General features: G+C 34.9%; 1 protein-coding gene across 3 annotated transcripts in view; it reads left to right on the top strand.

The window, feature by feature from the left end:
• The window catches only part of ZC3H6 (zinc finger CCCH-type containing 6), a 61,051-nt gene extending 41,117 nt beyond the window's left edge, over window positions 1-19,934 (top strand). For 2 of the 3 annotated variants that reach the window (XM_079110645.1, XM_079110646.1), the window contains exons 4-12: window positions 155-431; window positions 3,013-3,146; window positions 6,441-6,557; window positions 7,163-7,276; window positions 10,757-10,864; window positions 11,511-11,764; window positions 13,264-13,757; window positions 14,056-14,298; window positions 17,461-19,934. In XM_079110645.1, the coding sequence (XP_078966771.1) occupies window positions 155-431; window positions 3,013-3,146; window positions 6,441-6,557; window positions 7,163-7,276; window positions 10,757-10,864; window positions 11,511-11,764; window positions 13,264-13,757; window positions 14,056-14,298; window positions 17,461-18,944 (3,225 nt within the window). In that variant the 3' untranslated portion in view covers window positions 18,945-19,934. The remainder of the gene's footprint in view (window positions 1-154; window positions 432-3,012; window positions 3,147-6,440; window positions 6,558-7,162; window positions 7,277-10,756; window positions 10,865-11,510; window positions 11,765-13,263; window positions 13,758-14,055; window positions 14,299-17,460) is intronic. The other variant, XM_079110647.1, reaches the window with a different exon arrangement.
• The last annotated feature ends 2,012 nt before the right edge of the window (window positions 19,935-21,946 follow it).

Raw genomic sequence — 21,946 nt, 5'->3', positions numbered from 1 at the left:
GTGTCAGAGGGATGTACTTATCAAGAAGCAGAACTAATAATTGTCTTTTGTCTTCTTTTCTCCCAATTTACGGGGGTGAAAAGATACCATGTATTACTGTTAACTGCTATATATAATTGAAAAATCCTTATAATGATTGTCCATCTTCATTTAGCACGGACATTTATCAGGAAGCTACATGACATCAAAGAAGGATCAACATAACAAGAAGTTTAAAAGTAAAGAATATGACGAGTACAGTGCCTATAGTGACGACAACTTTGGTAACTACAGTGATGACAACTTCGGTAACTACAGTCAGGAAACAGAGGAGGATTTTGCCAGTCAACTGAAACAGTACAGACAAGCTAAAGAAACCTCAAGTACTTCCTTAGGGTCATCATTTTCTAAAGAACCAGGGAAAAAGCCAAGGCTGAAAGGAGCTCAGCAAGGTGAGTCTGAAATCAGTCTTCTAGAATATGAGAAACTTTCTGAAACAGCAAGATGCAGAGTGAAAACTGAGAAGTGTCTTAGCCTTCTCAAGATTTGCTAATTCTTATGGTACCTAGATTGATTTTCCTTTTTCTATAGGCCTTGAGGCTACAAATCAATCTGTATAATATCATGATGAAACTTTCTTATATTCTTCCCTTCTGTATGATATCCATATGCAGCTATCTTTGTTAACCTATGTATTATTTATATCTGAGACCAGGAAAAACAATATTGGGAACTGTAGTGTTCATCTTTGCTAGGCAAATGTTCATGGGGCTGTGGATCCTTTTAGATTAAGAAGATGAACATAATCTAAGAAATTTTTGCAGTGATCACTTGCTATATTGAAGTACCTGGTCCCTGGAGAGACCAGTACAAGTTGCTAGCTAGAGACAATAGATGAAGAAACTATAGGTCAATGAAGGCTCAATTCAGTCTTATGTACTGGCTAGTTGAGCTGGGCATGGTGGCGCATACCTATAATCCTAGCATCTCAGAACACTGAGGCAAGAGGATCACAAATTCCAGGCCAGCATGGGCAATTTAGTGAGACCCTGTCTCAAAAGAAAAAGAACTGGGGGTGTAGCTCAGTGGTAGAGCACCCACTTGGTCAAGCCCTAGTACTGAGAATAAAAACAAAAAAACAAGTCTCTGCTTGTTAATGAGTCTACTGGAGCATGTTGAGGCTGAGGTGAAGTAGGGATCTGTCACACCTTGTGTAACTGTCCTTTATTTTTGAATAAAGGAGTCAGTTATGAGTAAATTTTATTATTTCTATGGCTTTGTTTTCTTGATTTTCTAGCAAAATTCCTTTGAAAATATGAATCAAGGCTTAGTTGAACTAAAGAAAAAGGAATTTATCTACATGCAGGCTATTGTAACAGATAAATGTGTCCCTGGAGTCCATTTGTAGCCGTATCAGGGATAATCCCACTTGGATAAGATGAGTAGCATGGAGAAAATTCTTTATCACTTTCACAGGGTTTTTTTACTTTCAAGCTCTTCCTTGTTTGTCATTTTAAAGAATGGGGCATTTCCTTTTATGAAAGTGATATATGGTCAATGTAGACAACTTCTCTTGTGTAGAAAAGATAATGTTGTAGTGATTAGAGATAAATCAGCATAATTTGAATGTCTATTACCCAAAGATAATGATTATCACTATTTTGGGCCCACATTCTTCCATAATTTTTCTGACCATTATTTTCAACAAAAAACTATACATATTGTTGTACCTTGTTTTTCTCCCTTGTCTCTGAATTATCTTAGTTACTCTTAAGTTAATGAATAGCTTTTAACACCTGTATTCTATTCAGTTAAATAGATGTACCATAATTTGCCTTAACAAATTGTTAGGTATGTTTGGAACTACAGTGATTATATGGGATTCATTTTGCAACTAGTTGTTGTTGTTCCAGTTCTGTGATTGACCCTGCAATAAACTCAGTTGTACATATCTCAGAAAACATATTAGCCAACATTTTTATTAAGAATAAATTATGAAAAATAAATTTGCAAAGTCAAAAGACATAGATACACATTTGAAGATTTTTTGATTCAAATGCCAAGTGGAAAGCCAAAAAAGTGACATTCCAGTTTATAACCACAACACCCTCATCAGTGTGTGAAGGTGCAGACTTCTCCAAGTCCTACCAGCAGACTTCTCCAAGTCCTACCAACAATGAGGTTTATTATTCTTTGAGGTGAAAATTACATTATTATTTTAAAAAGCTTTAATTTTTTAAATTTCTGTTAATGATATTGAATGATTTTTTGATGTTTATTGGTTGTATTGTAGATTTTAAAGATATTAGAGCACTTAACAGTTCAACATGACTTTGGCAAAATGAGAAATTACTTTGTAATGTAACTTACCATCCTAACATAAAATTTTTTAAAATTGGAGTATCTTTTTAAATACTTTTAAATACCAAAATTTTCAAAAGCAAAAACTAGTATGATTTTTAGTTGGAGATGTACATGTATATATATCTGTTCGAAATTATCAGTAGAAATTTGGTTTGCTCCAAATTATCCACTGATATCTATAATGTATTCCTTAAATATGAATATAATACCTACCCCTCTTTAAAAACAAAATGGCTTAAAAAAAAAGAGACAAAGACTTCCTATCCTAAGGAAATTTTTTTTTTTTTTTTTTTTTTTTTTTTTTTTTTTTTTGTGGTACTGGGGATCGAACTCAGGGCCTTGTGCTTGTGAGGACAAGCACTCTACCAGTTGAGCTATCTCCCCAGCCCCTAAGGAAAATTAAAAGAAAAAATACTAGTGTTGGCTTCTCTAGCTATGAATATTCTTGCTCCTTCCTATGTTGTTAGCATCCCTTTGGAAACAAAGGAACAAGAACATTTTACATTTAAAATGTAAAAATTCAGTTAAAATTTTTTCATGGAATCTGAGGAGAAATAAAAGGATACACTATATACTATAGACTATTAAAATACACTGTTCTTCATAAACTAATATATTGTTAGATGTGTTGTTTTTCTATAATATTTGAATACATTTCAACTTTTTTAGGTACTGAACAGAGGATTAAAAGTTTTAATATTGGTCGTGGACGTGGTTTGCCGAAGAAAATCAAACGAAAAGACCGTGGGGGAAGAGTTAATAAAGGGCCCAATGTTTTTTCAGGAATGGATGACTTCCAAGAGGTACTGAGAATTTATATATAAGGAAGAATGGAGTTTTTTCATCTCTTAATATATTTGGTTGCAAAGAAAGCATTGTGATTTTAACATCTCTTTCCTGGTAAATGAAAAATGTCCAGCTCAGATCAAAGGATTATAAACTTCCCCTAACCAAGAATTGTTTTAATTAGTCATGATTGTAGCATAGAGGTACAAATTTAGGTGACCTTGAAATAAAATTAATATGTGTGAAAGAACCTTAAAGTAAAATTGAGATGTTTCAAAGCAAAACTATATCCCGTTAGTCCTCCCTTGGCATTCCTTTCTTATGAGTCCTCTTCCCCAGACACAAATAGCAGTAAACTTCTAACAGCTCAACATGAAGCAGAACCAAGAAGGGAGGCAATGGTAAATCAACTTACTTATTCCAGTGGAAAGTATGAAAGGAAGGGAAGGGATATAAATGGCTGGAAGGATAAACTTACATACCTTGCAGAAGTAGCTCTTCATTCAGTGTGTTGAATTGAAATCTGAGCATGTACATTTCTTTTTGTGGGGTGGTACTAGGGATTGAACTCAGGGGCCCTTGATCACTGAGCCACATCTCCATTTTGTATTTTATTTAGAGACAGGTCTCACTGAGTTGCTTAGCACCTCGCTTTTGCTGAGGCTGGCTTTGAACTCTCCATCCTCCTGCCTCAGTCTGGAGCTGCTGGGATTACAGGCGTGGACCACCATGCCTGGCTGAACATGTACATTTCAACTACAGTAACTGTGGATTAGATTCTGCCACTGTAACTGAGATTCGATTGGATTTTACAGAGTCAGGAGTGGGTTATTTAAAGCTGCAACCTTAAATGAACTATATGTTGTAATTTGAAAATGTTTGTTTTCCTCATTTAAAAGTTTGAAGATTATGGGCAGAAATTTCTTAAGATGTTCTGCTTAGTATACTGTTTAAAGAGGTGTTAACAGCTGTGATCTTTAGATTTTCCAGAGTACTTTGATTATAGTATTATAGCCAAGATGCCCCCATAGTTTATGTTACTGAGATATTTTGTACCTGTTTAAACTGAACTGAACTGTAGAACTAAACAAATCTACTTCCATCCTTTATTAAAATAGTGAAGCAGTGTTGGAAAGAAATGTTGACAAAGAGTTATTAATGAAACATAAATTCTATTTGTTGCATTTTCAGTATGTGTGTGTGTGGTGGGAGGAGGAGGAGAGGAAGGGAGAGAGATTACCTATTTTTTCACTTTTCTTTTTTGGTACTGGAGACTAAACCCAAGGGTACTTTACCACTGAGCTACATCCCCAACCTTTTTTAATTTTGAGACAGGTCTTGCTAAGTTGCTTAGGGCTTCACTAAATTGCTGAGGTTGATCTTGACCTTGCAGTCTTCCTGCCTTGACCTCCTGAGTTGGTGGGATTATAGGCATGTACCACAGTGACCTGCTAATTTTTTACTTTTCAACTTCAGACTCATTCTTCAAGTTGGCTCATGTCACTTTGCATAATGCAATCTCTGTGGCTGCATATTTTATCATAGCCACAGTTCTTTGTACAGAAGGCATATGTGAGCTGGTCATTTATATTCAACTATTCTAAATGAATCCAGGCCCAACTATAAAAATGTTTATGAATCAACTTTATGCAGATTTCAGATATTTTAAACGACTGTATCAGAAGTAATTTCATTGTGTTTTCCTGGGGCAATTCGAGGATACTTATATTTTAAAAAAGAACCTCCACCAGGCACGGTGGTACTCACCTGTAATCCCATCAGCTCGGGAGCTGAGGCAGGAGGATCTTGAGTTCAAAGCCAGCCTCAGCAAAGGCAAGGTGCTAAGCAACTCAGTGAGACCCTGTCTCTAAACAAAATACAAAATAGGCCTGGGGAGTGGTTCAGTGGTTGGGTGACCCTGAGTTCAATCACCAGTACCAGAAAAACCTCAAGAATCAAATCTATATGATTATCTAATTATTCAATATTCTTGTACATTTTTCAGAATTCTTATAGTAATCCATTATCAGCTATGAGTGCTGAGGATCGCATTTTAGTTGGCTATCTCTTGCTTTATGTGTTTGCTCTGAAATTATTTTCAGTAGATTCTGCATTGTGCTGCATCTTGCAAACTAAGGGAAAGGGGGAAAAGCAATCCAATCAAAGAGCAAATACCTGTGATGTGCAAGGCACAGTGCATACTAGGTGCTTGAAAAACAATATTGTTTTATAAAGTGTATGCATATAGCTCATTATATTTAGCTCATCTCAGTACCAGTACCTAATACTTTCATGCAGTGTTTTTACACAGTATTTTTATATGGAATAGAGCAGGACTGGGGAGAACGAAGGAAAAGAAATACTGAGATTTAAAAAAAATTAAAAAAAAATTTTTTAAGAAATAATGAAAAAGAAATCTATTTAATTTTAAACTTAAAAGTTAATAATGCTTGTTTCTTCTTTTATTTTCCTTTTTTTTTAAGAGGAGGAAAAGTTTATTTTGGCTTTTTTTTTTTTTTTTTCTTGTAGAACAGAAAAAACACGTACTTACAAAACCTCTAGTCCCACCATCCAAATACATACACTAAAATGTGGCAGTATATTGAGTCTTTTTTTCTTTGCCTTTATTTATTATTTTAAAATTGGGATCAGTTTTTCACTTAATAAGGTATTGTAAGCATTTCCTTATATCCCAAAGTTCTCTATCACATGATTTAATGACTGTATAACATTCCACTACCTAAACATATGTATAAAATGTTTAACTTTTCGATGTGTTGTTTCTGGTTTTTGTTTGTTGTTACTATGTATGTAATTATTTAGTAATAATTTTTATAGATAAATCTGTTTGCCTTTCTGAGAATTCCTTCAATATAATCCTGAAAACTACAAATTATATGTCAGACTGCATGCATATTTAATTAATTTGTTTTTGCAGTGCTGGGGATTGGACCTAGGGTTGTTGTCCCTGGGTCTAATACGTATATAATTTACTCTCAGCAGTACATGAGAGCACATATTTTGTGGCATCTTTGCCAAAACAGTATTATTGTGATATTTTCAGTTTTTTGTAACTTTGTTTTACGTACTACATTCTCATTAAAATAGAAGTCACGTCTTTTCCACCAGTAGTAGCAACAAGCAGCATACTAGAAATATGTCTCTCTCCAGTTAAATGAATAGTATCACAATGTTCAATCTTGATTAACCTTATTAGTCAGTTTGTACTGCTGTCCAGACCCATTTAACTATATATTTTAATACCTGTTAATATTTCATATGTTTCATTTAAATGAAAATTTTTCTTGCAGTACAGTAAACCAGGGAAAAAATGGAAGGTGATGACTCAGGAATTTATTAACCAGCACACCGTGGAACACAAAGGAAAGCAAATCTGTAAATACTTCTTGGAAGGAAGATGTATTAAGGTAACAACATATGTAAGGGGTGTCACAAGTCATTCTGACTTCCAAAAATAGTCTTTAATATTTGAAGTCTGGTGGGAGTGGTTAATTTTTTTCATTTCTCATATAGTTGTAATAAAACTAATTCTTTAAAATGTATCATGAAATTACTATACACTAGAGCTCATTTAATTATATTCTGTGACACTAGCATAATTTATAGAAATCAGATTTTATTTAACAATTATTTTAATATTTATGTCAAGTACTGACAGTGTGGCAAATACTTCAATGAATAGGAAATAATTTAATGCTTCAGTGACCTTACGTAGTTACTGTTATTATTCCCATGTATATATGACACCAAGAGGCTAAATAAGTTCCCATTTGGAAAGTCAGCTCAAAATGGTGAATGCTGGTGGGCAGTGTCCTCTGAGGCCTTGCTCACTCTGCTGCCTCACTGCACATAGCCATGTCCACTGCTTGGGCAGTGGATCATTTGTGTTATTATTAACTCATTATTTAAAGACTAAGAGAATGACCATAATTACATTATGAAATCTTATGGAGGAAATAAACTTCTAATGTTTCGTTGTTTGTTTTTCATTTCTCACTTTTTTTTTAAATAGGGAGATCAGTGTAAATTTGATCATGATGCAGAGTTGGAGAAGAGAAAAGAGATCTGCAAATTTTATTTACAGGGATACTGTACCAAAGGAGAGAACTGCATTTATATGCATAATATCCTTTATTAAAGATGTATTTTAGCCAGAATATTGAAGTTTTAAAGTATCGTTGTGGTTTTAAAAAAATCATAAATACAACTTAGAAATCTTAGCTTGGTTTTACATTTAAAACAACACATTACATAAATCCAGAATAGGCAAACTGGATTTTGCTCTTTAGGGAAATGAAATAAATTCCCTTAGGGAAAACTATATTTAAAAAGGTACTTTGTGTTAAAAATAATCTGCTTAAAATATTTTAAGAGACTGTGCATCCTGAAGAAATAGTTGGAAAAGTATTTATCTTACAACTTATTTATTTTACTTAGGTTCATAATTAATAAATTATCATTTTGTATTAGAGAACCAACATAGTATATTACCATTAGGGAAAAAAACCCAGCAACTTTGCTAATATAATGGCTAAATATATTTTATTCTTTAAGTTTCTATATTTCAGATTATTAATGAGGAGTGCCTTTTAAAACATTCACATCTGATAGGAGTATAACTTGGTATAATCTTTCTGGAATGTAATTTATTAATATGTAGCAATGATCTTTAAAATGTATGTATCATTTGACCCAATTTCTTCTTCTAGGAAATTATAATTAATATATTAAAATACTATTATATTATTCAAAAAAATTATCATTGTTGAAAATTATAAAATTAGTCTCATCAAATCTTCTACCGAGTGATAAATACCATATATTCTCCCCTCCTTTCCTTTTGGAGATATATACATTTAAATTATACTCTTGCTCCTATCCAAATGGGAATTTCATTATATATAGTGTAGTGGTCCATTTAAGAACACACACATTATGTACCTTTCCATGTTAATTTTCCCCAAAATACCTAAGATGTTTGCTTGCTGCAGCTTATGACCAATGAAAGTCTCCCCAGGGACTTGAAACTCCATCTTTATCAGACCCAGAATGTTTACTTACACATATTTTTCCCCCTAGATTTTCTTTTTGGTGCCATGAATTTGTTTGCCTTCATATCTGTGTTGCTTTGCTTTGCTACTTTGTATGCTGTGATATATTGATTTCTCATATTTATTTTTCTAGATACGATTTTTTCTTTTTTTTTTTTTTTTGGTACCAGGAGTTGAACCCAGGGGTGCTTTCCACTGAGCTACATCCCCAGCCCTTTTTAAAAATTTTTTTTGAGACAGGGTCTCACTAAGTTGCTTGGGGCCTCACTAAATTGCCCAGGTGGCCGTAAACTTTGAATCCTCCTGCCTCGGCACCCGCCAGCTGCTGGGATTATAGGCATGCTCCACCACAGCTGGCATAAAAAGACATTTTCTTAAAAAGTCTGACAACTTCCTATATTGACTGGGTACTAGTTACAATTAATGCAGTAAGTTTTTCAAGTTGATAATGAAGTTATGATTGGTAAGAAAAAGTATCTTTTGTCTGTTTGAAATAGATATGGAAATATTTACAGATGAAACATGTTTGGAATATGCTTTAAAATTCTCGAGTGTTTGGAGTGAGTTGCGAAGAGAGTGTAGGGATTATGCAGACCTCACAGAACTGCTAAATGATGAAAATGGTTGACCCTCCATGGTCAGCATGAGGAAGTTAATTTTCTTATCTTTATTTTGGCATATGTTTGATAACTTTTAAACTAACTTTTAAAAAAAGTATCAAGTAATGTCATTCTTCAGAGATAACCATACCTACAATATGACTTAAACCTTCCAGACATTTTTCTATGCTAAATTATAGGTGTATGAGAGACTGTATACATGTATATATATTCAAGGACATAAGTTTTTAGAAAAATGAGATCTATGATTATGAAGATTTTATTGTTTTACTTAACATTTACATCCTTAATTCTATTTTGGGCTCTATTTTGCAGCAAGGACCTTGTTTTTTCCAAATGGTTAACTCACTGTCTCACCTTAACTAATGTCTAGTACCTTTGGCTGGGTGGTATGGCACATGCCTAGAATCCCATCTCTTTGGGAGATTGAGGCAGGGGCTTTGTGAGTTTGGGGTCAGCTTGGGCAATAGAGCAAGTAAAAGGTACTTTCACCAGATCCTAATTTTTAAAAAAATACACAATTCTGCTTCCTATCTCTTGTGCTATTTAACTATTCCCCATTAACAGAGTATGTTTGATATTTGGTAGAATATATATATATATATATTCATGCCATTTGTAAACAGTGATTATTTTATTCCATTCACAGTATTTATACCTCAGATTTCACTTTAATTGTACTGTGTATGCTTTTGGAATAATGTTAGGTTATAGTGATTGTGGAAGATGTGGTTTGATGATAATGTCCTTTTTATTTTGGCTTGTAGCTATAATTTTAAGACTGATTTTTAAATATCAAGGAAGTAAATTCTTATTTTTACCAAGAATTTTTTTTTAATTTAAAAAGAAACAAACAAAAAAAGGATTTTGAAGTCTTTTTTTCTTCATGGTATTAGGGATTGAATCTAGGGCCTTGTGTATATTAGGCAAGTATGCTACTTCCAAGTTACATCCCATGCTACAGTTTTGAATTTTATCAATAGCCTTTTGCATCCTCCAAGATGATTGTATGCTTTTTTTCTCCTTTGACTTTGTCATTATGATTGAAGTAATAGGTATTCCCTGGGCCTACACCACCCCAAAATGATGTACTTTCAGTTTTCTTCCAGATCTATTTTCTTAGAAGTTTGTTTCTAGAAACTTAAGTATGACATATCAAGCCTCATTATTTTCATCATAGATATAAATTCTTGCTATAAAATTTATATATTCTATATATTTTATTGTAGAAAGTAGCAGCTCCAGGCTGGGGTTGTAGCTCAGTGATAGAGCACTTGCCTAGCATGTGTGAGGCATAGGGTTCAATTCTCAGCACCACATAGTAAAATAAGTAAGAGAAATCCATTGACAACTAAAAAAAATATATATTTTTTAAAAAGTAGTAGGATCTACATAATTATACTGTAGTATTTGATACAATCATTATCATTTTTTCTTTTTAAAAAGTGGTTTCTATTTTTAATAGAATAATAGATTAAAATTTTTTTAAGGGGCTGGGGAGATAGCTCAGTTGGTAAAGTGCTTGCCTTACAAGCACAGGGCCCTGGGTTCGATCCCCAGCACCACAAAAAAACAAAAACAAAACAAAACAAAAAAAACCTTTTTGACTATTTCTGTATAATTAAAATATTAATCTTTAAAAAGGCAATAAATTATCTATATAGTTATAGAAGCTTCAGCATATTATACCATATAGTTCTATTGATTTAGTATAATTTTTTATTGTAGTAAGAACACTAAATATGAACCTCTGAACAAGGTTTAATATCCTCTGAACAAGGTTTTAAAAAGGTACAATACAGTATTGTTAGCTGTAAGCACATTGTTTTACAGCATATCTTTAGAAGTTAATTATCTTATATAACAGTTACATTTTTAGTTTAAAAAAATTAGACCTTGATTTTACTGTCTGTTCCTTAATATTTTTGTTTACATGAATTCCCATGCAAGTTTTATCATAGTGGAGCAAAATGTTATCAAGGAGACAACTGTAAATTCTCCCATGATGATCTAACAAAAGAAACAAAGAAGCTTTTGGACAAAGTGAGTAGCATTATTGTACCTTGAGTATTTGTTACATTTCTCCACAGATTAATTTGACTTGTATCATATTTTATAAAGTAAATTTTGTGGAAATCTGATAAGATATTGAGGATTTGTTATTTGATGTTTTATTCTATTAATATCACGTGTTAGAAAAACTGAATTTTACTCGATTAGAAATTAGGAATTTTCAATCTTTTTCTGCATTTAAAAACTTATTTACTTTGAGCAACATCCCTTACCTCTTGGAACCTCATTCTGTTTGTTTTGTTTTGTTTTTGATGGGGGAGGAGAATGGTACTGGAGATTGAACCCAGGGCACTTTACTGGTGAGCTACATCCCCAGTCCTCTGTTTTTTCATTTTGAGAAAGGATCTTGTTAACTTGCTCAGAGCAAGTGGATGCTGGCCTCGAACTTGGAATTCTCTGACCTCAGCTTCCCTGAGTCACTGAGATTAATTACAGGCATGCACTACTGCACCTGACTATCTCATTCCATTTATTGAACATAAGGATTAGCTACCTCTGACCCATTTCAACTTTAATAATGTATTTTTCTGTTTCTAAACTAGTTAACTAAAGTCCTCACAGTTTTTAATGTGAGAAAGCTTATTTTGAAATAGTAATCTTTACCCATTATTTCTAGGTGTTGAATATGGATGAAGAACTTATAAATGAAGATGAACGAGAATTAGAAGAACTTAGAAAGCGTGGCATAACTCCTCTTCCCAAACCACCTCCTGGAGTTGGGCTTCTGCCAACCCCACCAGAGCATTTTCCCTTTTCTGATCCTGAAGATGATTTTCAGACAGATCTCTCTGATGATTTCAAAAAAATTCCATCTCTTTTTGAAATAGTTGTAAAACCAACTGTGGATTTAGCACATAAAATTGGGAAGAAGTAAGTTAAAACTTTGCAAATGGCAGAAAATTTTCCCCTAAATATTTTTATTAAGATACTAAGTTGCATTTCAAATTAATTGTGCAGTTAACATAAGGTAGAGATAACATCTGGCACGCATTCTTGTTCTTTGTCCCCACTTCAAGAATGTGTGTGTGTGTGCGTGCACGTGTGTGCAGGCTGGGAGTGGAATGCAGGGCCTCACAAATGCTAGATAGCACTGTACTTCTGTGCAAACAATTGGAGCACAAATGTTTCTTAAACCCCAGGCACTTAAAACAAAACCTTTGCAGAACTTCAGAAACCTGTCAACATAGGACACTGCCAGGTGGATGGATTGGCATTCCTCCCACCTGATTATGAGCCTACATTTTTATTGATAATGTCTTTAAATAGTGGATACTATGTCTCCAGTGTGTTTGGTTCTTTTTGAAAAGTAGTTTCTTAGGCTATTAGAGGAAAACCTGTGAGTAAGCTCACTATAGATTTCCAATTTTTAACAATACTATTCCAACTCTGCTGCCCATCCCTTAGGGTCTGTGCACCATAAGTCCCTTACTGATTATTTTTTCAACCCTGAATACACAGGGAAGCTTTGAGGTCTCAGCAGATGAGTAAATGTCACTATTAATGTGAACCATTAAAGTTAAGAAGACAAGTAGGTCTACTATTTTGCTAATATTGTATAACAAATCCCAGGTAATAACATGAGAGAAAGAATTTAAGAGTATAAAGATTAGAAGTGGAGAGGCAGACTCATTATTGGCAGTTTCAGTAAACCCAAAGGATTTTACTGCCAAAACTATTAGAAATAGTAAATTAGAAACCAAAGGATAGAGAGTTCAGAGCCAGCCTCAGCAACTTGGTGAGGCCCTAAGCAACTCAGCAAGACCCTGTCTCTAAATAAAATGTAGGACTAGGGTGTGGCTTAGTGGTTAAGCACCTCTGGGTCCAATCCCCAGTACAAAAAAAAAAAAAAAAGAGAGAGAGAGAGAAATAATAAATTAGCAAGATGTCCAGAAAGAAAAGCAACATTCAGAGACTAAAAACCTTTTAAATGCCAGCAATAACTCATTAGAAATTATAGTGAAAAGTTATATATATATGAGTATGATTCTAATTTTGTTGTAAGAAAAGTGTACATATGCCTAGAAAAAGGAGAGGACAGAACTGATCAAAAATTTCATCTCTGGATGATGGGATTAGAAGTGATGCTTATTTGCTTTTGTACTGTTCTGTGTTTTCCAAAATATCTGTACTAATGAGTATGTTTTAGAACAACCAGTAATAAGCAGTAATTTTTAAAACTGAGCTAAAATGAAAATAAGAGGCATGAGTAGTGTTTCCACTTAACAGATGATATAGAACAAATTGTTTCTTAAACACATGTTATCCTCTTTGGATATGGCAAATCATACCCAGTATCTATTTATGTGTGGAAATATTCTTATTTGTCCCTTTTCTTTGAACTAAGAAACATCCTTTTTTTCTATCTACAGACCACCAGCATTTTATAACAGTGCCTCACCACCAGGACCACAATTTCAGGGAAGCAGTCCATGTTCTCAGCATATCTACAGTTCTGGGTCAAGTCCAGGTCCTGGACCTAACATGTCTCAGGGACGAAATAGTCCTGTGATGCACCCAGGCTCCCCTGGACATCACCCATGTGTAGGGCCTTCAGGTCTATCAGTGCCACAGAGCCCATCTGAAGTTGTAGGTCCTCACAGTCAAGCAGGAGGTCCTGTTCAATCAGATACACCCTTGACACCATCAAGTGTGAGTGGGGCTTACCACTCACCAGGCTTTCCAGGACATGCTGTGAAAGTACCCAGAGAGAACCACGGCTCTCCAAGCTCATCATACCAGCAGATTCCTGGGGAAATGCAGCTCAACACCAATTATGAGTCCCTGCAAAACCCAGCTGAGTTTTATGATAGTTACTATTCACAGCATGCTCTCCATAATTTTCAGCCTCCCAATAACTCCGGTGGTAAGTTTACCTTTTGAAATAACTCATTTCTAATTTAAAATATTGAGTTCTATTTTTTTGTTAAAAATATTGATAGAAATGTATAAAGCCAAATGAAACTGTTGCTATTGAAATCTTAAAATATGTTCTCATTTCACCAAAACAATAGAAAAAGTAGAACTTTACATAACTTTTAATAATACTTAAAAGTTACATAATGCCTAGAGAATCCAATGTGATGATTATTAAAATTTCAATCTCCTAGGTCTCTGATGGGGTTTGTGTTCATGCGGTGTCTTCTCTTCCCTGTTGTCTGCAGATGGGATGTGGCATGGAGAATTTGCCCAGCAGCAGCCCTGCGTTGCTGAGGATCCACCTAACCTGGGGAGCGGGCCTGACACCAGTGGTAGCCTGACAGGCCATAGCCAGCTGTCTGCTCCAGGGCTCCTCCCTGCTGTGCAGAGAGCTCTTTTCCTCCGACTTACTCAGAGATACCAAGAAGATGAAGAATTAGCTAGCAACCACCCTCAGAGGACACCAAGCAAGGAAGAAGGTATGTCAGGTACTTAATAGCATTTTACCTATTTGAGTACATTAAAATGTGAAAATTAGTTCCTTTGAACTATCTACAGTTAGCCTCATAGCCCCCATCTTTTTAGAACTGCTTGCAGTTTCAGTGGCATTAATGCTTTAATGCTTTACCTAATTGTAGGCAGGCAAGCTGGTGCACATCTGTGATCCAAGCAACTTTGGAGGCTGAGGTAGGAGCAATCACAGGTTCAAGGCCAGCCTCAGCAATTTAGCAAGGTCCCAAGCAACTTAGTGAGACTGTGTCTCAAAATAAAAAAAGGCCTGGGGATATAATTTAGTGGCAAAGTGCCCTAGGTTTAATCCTCAGTGCCTCTTCCCTCCAAAATAATAATTAATTTCAAAAAGGTTTGACTTGAACCTATGAATACATTTAAAACTGAAGTTCAAGACCAAGGTGATCATATTTGCAAGCAACCAAGATTTTTCTTTTTTCAGGAAGAAAAGAAATAAAACAGAAAAATGGTGTCTTCAAGTTTGGAGATTTTGACTTCTAGCTCTACTTCAGAATGATTCAATTATCAGAGAAATTTTTATGGGCATAGAGTATATACTTCTTCTATGTTTTTAAGAAATACTATTTTGGTCTAGGGATATGGCTCAGTGGTGGAGTGCTTGTCTAGCATTCATGAGGGCCCTGGGTTTGATCCCCAGCACCACAAAAATAAAACCAAACCAAAACCAAAACCAAAAAAAAAAATATTTTAATATAAAAAGATCATATGGAAACAAGTTTATCTTAGTATTTTTTTTTACATTGGTAAGTGTACAGCAATTAGTTTATTTAGGTAAGGTTGAGAAAAGTTTAATATATTCAGTTCTTTTTGTGAATTACAAAATTTATATGTTTGGCCACTCTTAAACATTAAATTTATGAATAACCATATAAAATTAAGCAACACTAGTGTTAAATAACTCCAAGCTATTATATGAACATTATTTGTGACATTTTCAGAGAAGGTAACATTAGCTTTTCTTATATCTGACATCACAAGTAAATGAGGGATTCCTAATAAGTGAATTTCCTATACAATTTAAATTTACTTCTTTTAGTGATAAAACTTAAAATAAAAACCATTTTTTACAAAATGTTTATCGCCTCCTACTACAAACAGATTATTTTTTAATAGTGGGGATCAAATCCCGGGCTTCACACGTGCCAGGCAACAGAGAAGTGCTCTTGCACCAAGCCACATCCCCAGCCCTAAAAATAATCACTTTAATGGTAATCTTTCTATTAAGTCTTACAGACTTTTAAGTTTTAATAAGCAAGAAAATTAAAACTTGTAGATGATAAAAATTATATACTGTACCATTACATAATTGGTGATAAAGGTTGTTTGCTCGGTGTACAGAAATAATCTTGAGGTAGTCATGGTGGCGCAGGCCTGTAATCCAGGTGCCTCAGGAGGCTGAGGCAGGAGGAGCACAGGTTTAAGGTCAGCCTCAGCAACTTATCAAGTTCCTGTCTCAAAATAAAAAGGACTAGGGATGGGGCTCAGTGCTTAAGCACCCTTGGGTTCAATCCCCAGTACCAAAAAAAAAAAAAAAAAAAAAAGAATCTTGAACAGCTAGATTTATGTTTGTATTCATTTTTATAAATCTTAATGTTCTTTTTCTCTTTTGATAAAAAGCTATTAATTCTATTCCTAATATCTGTTTTCTGTTGGGCAATCTCTACTCTTCTCTCCATGTATTACTCTGTTCATTCCAAAAAAAGGACATCAGACTGCTTATAAAATACATTGATATGAAAAACAAAAAATATATTGGTATGAAAATTAAAGATAGAAGTAAGAACTACTTGAGGAGTGAAGTTACTATATAGAAATATTCAAAATAACCACAACCACAACTAGTAAAAGTGAATCACTAGTCCAACTTTATGCTTCCTGGAGGTCAGAGAGGAGGGAAGAGAAATCTAGTGTCCAAAAGTGGATTTTACAGGCACCGAGATCTGAGGAAAACTTTTTGGCATTGTGAGATATACATACCTATATATGTGTGTGTATATGTATGTGTGTGTATATATATACGTACACACATGCACATGTACATACATACATACATATATATGTGTGTATATATAGATTTTTTTTAAAGCCAAATCTTACCTTAAATAACAATGCTTGCTTTTTGTAAGTACTGCTCTGTTCAACTAATCCCGTAACTAAAGTTTCATGTACTTGGTAAAGCTGAAAATATCTACGATAGTCTACTGACCCAAGATGTTCTAGGATGGATATATCATATCCCTATATAGATATATTATATATATATGTATTAACTGTAGATAATGTGTGTATGTATATGCTATGTTTTGACTGGGATGTGAAGAGTTGATGCTCTGTGGCCAGTTCAGAACCATCCTGTGTAAGCCTTCATGCAGAGAAAAGAGGACCACTCTATTGAAGCATCAGTTTGTAACCCCTTCCTGCACTGCTAGAGAGCATAGCTCCAACAGCCAGGCTCTTCCAAAAGCTGTGTCTAGCCCACCCTACTTCTAATGGCTTGAGGAATAGTCTAAAAGTGTTCTTATAAAGTTAAAGTATACAGTTTTTTTTAGGAAGTAGGTTTATTTGTTATTTTAATTTAATTTTAAAGAGCTAATATATTGCTTTGATCAAACATCTGAAAATATAATAAAGTGTTAATAAGTTTCTACCCTGTCCCTCATTTGCTCAGTTTTCATTACTCCCTTAACCATCATTATTGTGATCTGTTTTATTTCCAGTCCCGTGTTATCTTGATAAATTCAGAGTTATGAAGCTCAAGGATTGCTTGAAGAGAGTCAAAACATTTTAGAATGCCTTCCCAAGAATATTTTTCTCCCCCCTCCCAATCCTGCCACACACTGTGAGTTTCCTTTGACCAGTTAGAATGAAAGGTCCTGACTTTTCTCTGACTGAGAGGATGTATACTTGTTTCAAAATCTCAGGTCCTCCTGTGTAGAATACAACAGCTGATTGTTAATTACCTTACCATATTTTATCTTGTTCAGTATGGAAACTTGACATTTCTATCGTGGATTTTCTTGAAGTTAGACTACACTTATTTCAGAAATAGTATGCATTTATTTATCTTAAGGCCAAATTGAATGCTTCGTTCTTTACAATAAGTTTTTGTCTACATTTAGATGATACAGGTAACTGGTATTCCAGCAGTGAAGAGGAAGAAGGAGGCAGTGTCAAGTCAATACTGAGAACATTACAGAAACAAACAGAAACATTAAGGAGTCAGCAGCAACCTTCCACAGAACTCAGCACTCCTACTGACCCGAGACTTGCTAAAGAGAGAAGTAAAGGAAGTCAAGTGGTTGACCCGAGACTCAGAAACATCCCAAGGCAAGACATTAGAAAGTCTTCTGAGTCTGTCCCAGTAGATCTTAGACTTGCATGGGATCCCAGGAAGCTAAGAGGGAATGGAAGTGGTCACACTGGCTCTTCTGTTGGTGGAGCAAAGTTTGATTTACATCATGCAAATGCTGGTGCTAATATCAAACAAAAACGAGGAGATGATGATGAAGAAGATACAGAAAGAGAATTGAGAGAAAAAGCTTTCTTAATACCTTTGGATTCTCCACCTGGCGTAACACTGCAGGATCCAAGGTCACAATTGAGACAGTTCAGCCACATCAAAATGGACATCATCCTAACCAAACCCAACTTTGCAAAGCACATCGTATGGGCTCCAGAAGACTTGCTTCCAGTACCTTTACCTAAGCCTGATCCAGTATCTTCAATCAACTTACCTCTTCCCCCTCTTATAGCTGACCAGAGGCTCCATAGGCTGTGGAACACAAAAGGTGACCTTCAGCAAAACCCACTGTCCACAGATCCAAAATCAGCAGCCAAAGCCAAATCTACTCCAGCAAATAGAGAAGGCTACTTAGAACAATTTGGAGACTTGCATAGTTCAGGAAGTAAATTAGGAGATCCTAGATTGCAAAAGAATTTTGATCCCAGACTTCACAGACTGCCCAGTACTGAGTCTCATCAAGTAGGTATGAAGGAATCACATACATCAAAGAGTGCCCCTCAGTTAGCCAGATCAAACCCCAGTTCATCACAGCCCTCAGGGGCAGTTGCTAGCAGCTCAAGTCCTGGGACCCTGCCTCCATATGCCCCTAAGCTTTCGTCTTCAGCAGGCCTTCCACTGGGAACACCAAGTTCTGTCCTTAGTGGTATTAGTTTATATGACCCTAGGGAGCAGGGTTCATCACCTACATCAGAACTAGCCCCAGCTTCTTTAGGAGAAAATGCAGAGAACCAGAGAAAAAGTGGTGGTTTAAAAAATAATGACAAAATAGAGCCTTGTCCTGGAGAAGCAATCCTGCCACCAAAAACCACTCCAAATGTGGAAGGCACTGTTACTGGGCCAGCTGACACACAGGCAGATACTCTCAGGAGCTCTGGGAAGGTTCAGGTCCCAGCAGTGCACAGTCTTCCTATTCAAGCCTTAACGGGCTTGATTAGACCCCCATACAGTGATCCAAGGCAGGTGAGGCAGCCGGGACAGAGCAGCCCGACTCCAGACAGTGAGCCCAGTAGGGAAACAGATGACAGATCCCTGAAGGAGGTTTTTAAAACTTTTGATCCGACGGCTTCACCATTTTGTTAGCTATTGTGTAATTCAACAGTTCTTTTCACTCTGTGACTGTCGCAGTCCTCTGCTGTTTTGTAACTGGTTTACCTCTATAGTTTATTTATTTTTAAATTATAAACACTTTTCAGCTGCTAGTATCCGAACCACATGAAGATATATCCTCTAAAGCCTGTGGTATTTTATATGATATTTTTATAACTTTAAGAGACCGTAGTAATTGATATAGAAACTTATATATCATGTTAGCTTCAATAAAAGTCCTTTTGTTGTAAATAAACCATCATGAACTCAACACTCTGCCTGAATATATGCCAGTTGTCTTTCGTAATCAATGTTTAGATCAATGATTACCACTTTTATATGGTTGTTTAGTTTCAAGCAATATGATATACATTACTTTTGAGAAACAGTATTTTGACTAGGACCTTCTCTATTTGTCAGCACAGAACTGATTAGTATGCTAATTAAAGTGTAAAATGAAGTCAAACATATAAAAATTATAATTAGCAGAGCAGTTCATGTTCAAGGGCATCACTTTTGTTAGTATTGGCAATATTATTTGTGTAAATGAAACATTTAAATGTCATATTTTAAAAGTATTTTATTGTATACTGTATAATAGAAGTTGGAGGTACATAAATAGAATGTTTTGCTAAAGTGAAAAATTCCCAAGTTCTCTGACATAACTTTTTAAAAATTTAATTTTTCATATTCAGTGGTCATGAGTTACTGCTGTTACATTATGATGATGTATTTCAATGTTTTTGTCTTTAGTGCATTAATTTATATTACTTTTTCAAATGAAGTTGCTGCAATAACTGTGTTCATCATGACTTCGGAGATTTTTAACAAAATTTTAACAGATCCAGTGAGTCTGTAGTGATTATTACATTGACAATGTTTTAAATGTCTAGGTTCTGTATTTTTTTCCTGAATCACAAGAAAACAGGGAGATTGCAGGTATAGTCAACTGTGTATGGCCACCAATAAAGAATCTCTTTCAGATTTCACCTGACTGGTATTCTGTAACAGAGGGAATTACCTTGTGTTTTAAGTATTTAGTGTCCTCATAGTTTGGAAATTTAAATTGATACAGCAGTTGTGTTTTATGAAAAATAACTTGTATTCATTCCCATGTATTTATTGCAGTATGTAAAATAATGAAACTGTTTGTTTTATTCATTTATAATTTATAACTTAAAGTATTATGCTGATACTCATATCTTGAACTGCAGGCATATGGCACTGTTTGCTGGTAACAACTCCAGTAAGCAACTTGAAAATGAGCATTTCATTATAAAAGATAACAAAAGTAGATAATAAAATTGGTCCTTGGATGAAAACATCTACCCTTGAGAAGTGATTTTAAAAACACAGAAAAATATTTGTGTGAGAACTGACACACAAATAGCATATGGTTTAGTAATAATGCATATCCTTTCTAGTCCCTTCTTCACTTTGTTTTTGTGCTTTAATTCCTGGTTCAATGGTGTTGCAGTTACATGAACAAGAACTGTGCCACCTGAGGAGGTCACTGTATTCTCAATGAGAATTCTTGCTGTTCATACTTTGGTGGCATTTGTTGCTTAAAATGGCCCTGGATAACATTTTAGGTCTAAAAAGTATGGCTTAAAGCCACCATAGAAAATATTTTCTGATTTGTTGTCCAAACAAATATTGTTAATTGAAAAGATAATAAAGTAGATAAATCTGATTAAAAATACTCCAAAATAGTATAATTTACTCTCTTATCAGGGCAAAATCAGGAAAATTGCTGAATTTTATAACTTGAAATTTTTAGCAAATGTTTAGTTCATGTATTTTATCATCATGTTCAGTAATGCTATTTTAATTATCAAAAAAGATAATCTGACTCGTAAAATATCAATAGGATTCAAACTTTTAACAGTTTCCATTTACTTATTTAGTTACATATTTTTTGATTTAGCATTCTAAATGAATTCTGAGGATTGAAAATCCTAGGACCTTGCACATACTAGGCAAGCACTCTACCACTGAGCTACATCCCTAGCTCTTAATTTTATTTCAAGACAGGGTTTCACTGAATGGCTGCTGCTGGCCTCAAACTTGTGAGCCTCTTGCCTCAGTCTCTCAAGCAGCTGGGATTACAGGTATGTGTCACTGTACCCTGCTCAGAAAATCTTTTTTACTACTGAAAGAGATATTTAAGAATTAAAAAGTAAGGTTTAAAAGTCATGAGTGCACATTATGCAATGTTCATTTATTCAGTATTCTTGAATCTTTACTATGTCAACTAGTATCCTAAAGGCAATTTTGCAAGAAAAGTGGGACTTAGTTTTAATTTTGACAATGTATTTTATGTGAAAGTGTTTTGTGTTTAAAATGATTGTTGCTTATTATACAGCTTTTATTGATATAACATTAGCCTAGGGGATATCTGTCAGATCCTGTCAACAGATTCTTTAAATGTTCTTTTTTTTTTTTTTTTCCTATTTTCTCACAAAAATTTAAGAAGTAGCAGTTTCCCTATGAACAAGCTCTTGTTCTTGTTCCCTATGAACAAGCTCTTCTTTAAGGTGGACTATTGTGTTGTCTTAGAACCTATGGAATTTGATTTGTACTGTCACACTGAAAAGTAATGTGTTCTTAGAAGCTACACATTTAGAGATCACAGACATACCTACCTTGTGTCTTAGTTTTTGGAGATGCTCATCAATTCAGATGTCACTTAGCTATTTGTACTGGTTTGCACAGAAGTTGTGAGCCTGTTAATTTAATATTGAATCAAGTGGGATATACCAAGGTCTGGAACTAGGACGCCAGAAGATCATCATAATTTAGATTTAGCAACTACTCTCCTGGATCTCGCTTCTGAACTTCAGAAACAAAGGAGAGGTTGGAGGGATTTCATGCTGCCTCCGTGGCTGGGTCTGTTTCTGAGTGGATGCGCTCTGCCACCCCGAGAGCAAAGCCCCGTGTTAGGGCACTGAAGGCAGCCTGAAGGTGGAAGGAGACGTGTGGAGGCTCCATTCGTC

The sequence above is a fragment of the Sciurus vulgaris genome (genome assembly GCF_902686455.1).
Source record: "Sciurus vulgaris genome assembly, chromosome: 14".
Lineage (NCBI taxonomy): Eukaryota > Metazoa > Chordata > Mammalia > Rodentia > Sciuridae > Sciurus > Sciurus vulgaris.
This window is presented reverse-complemented; position numbering and strand designations above follow the sequence as displayed.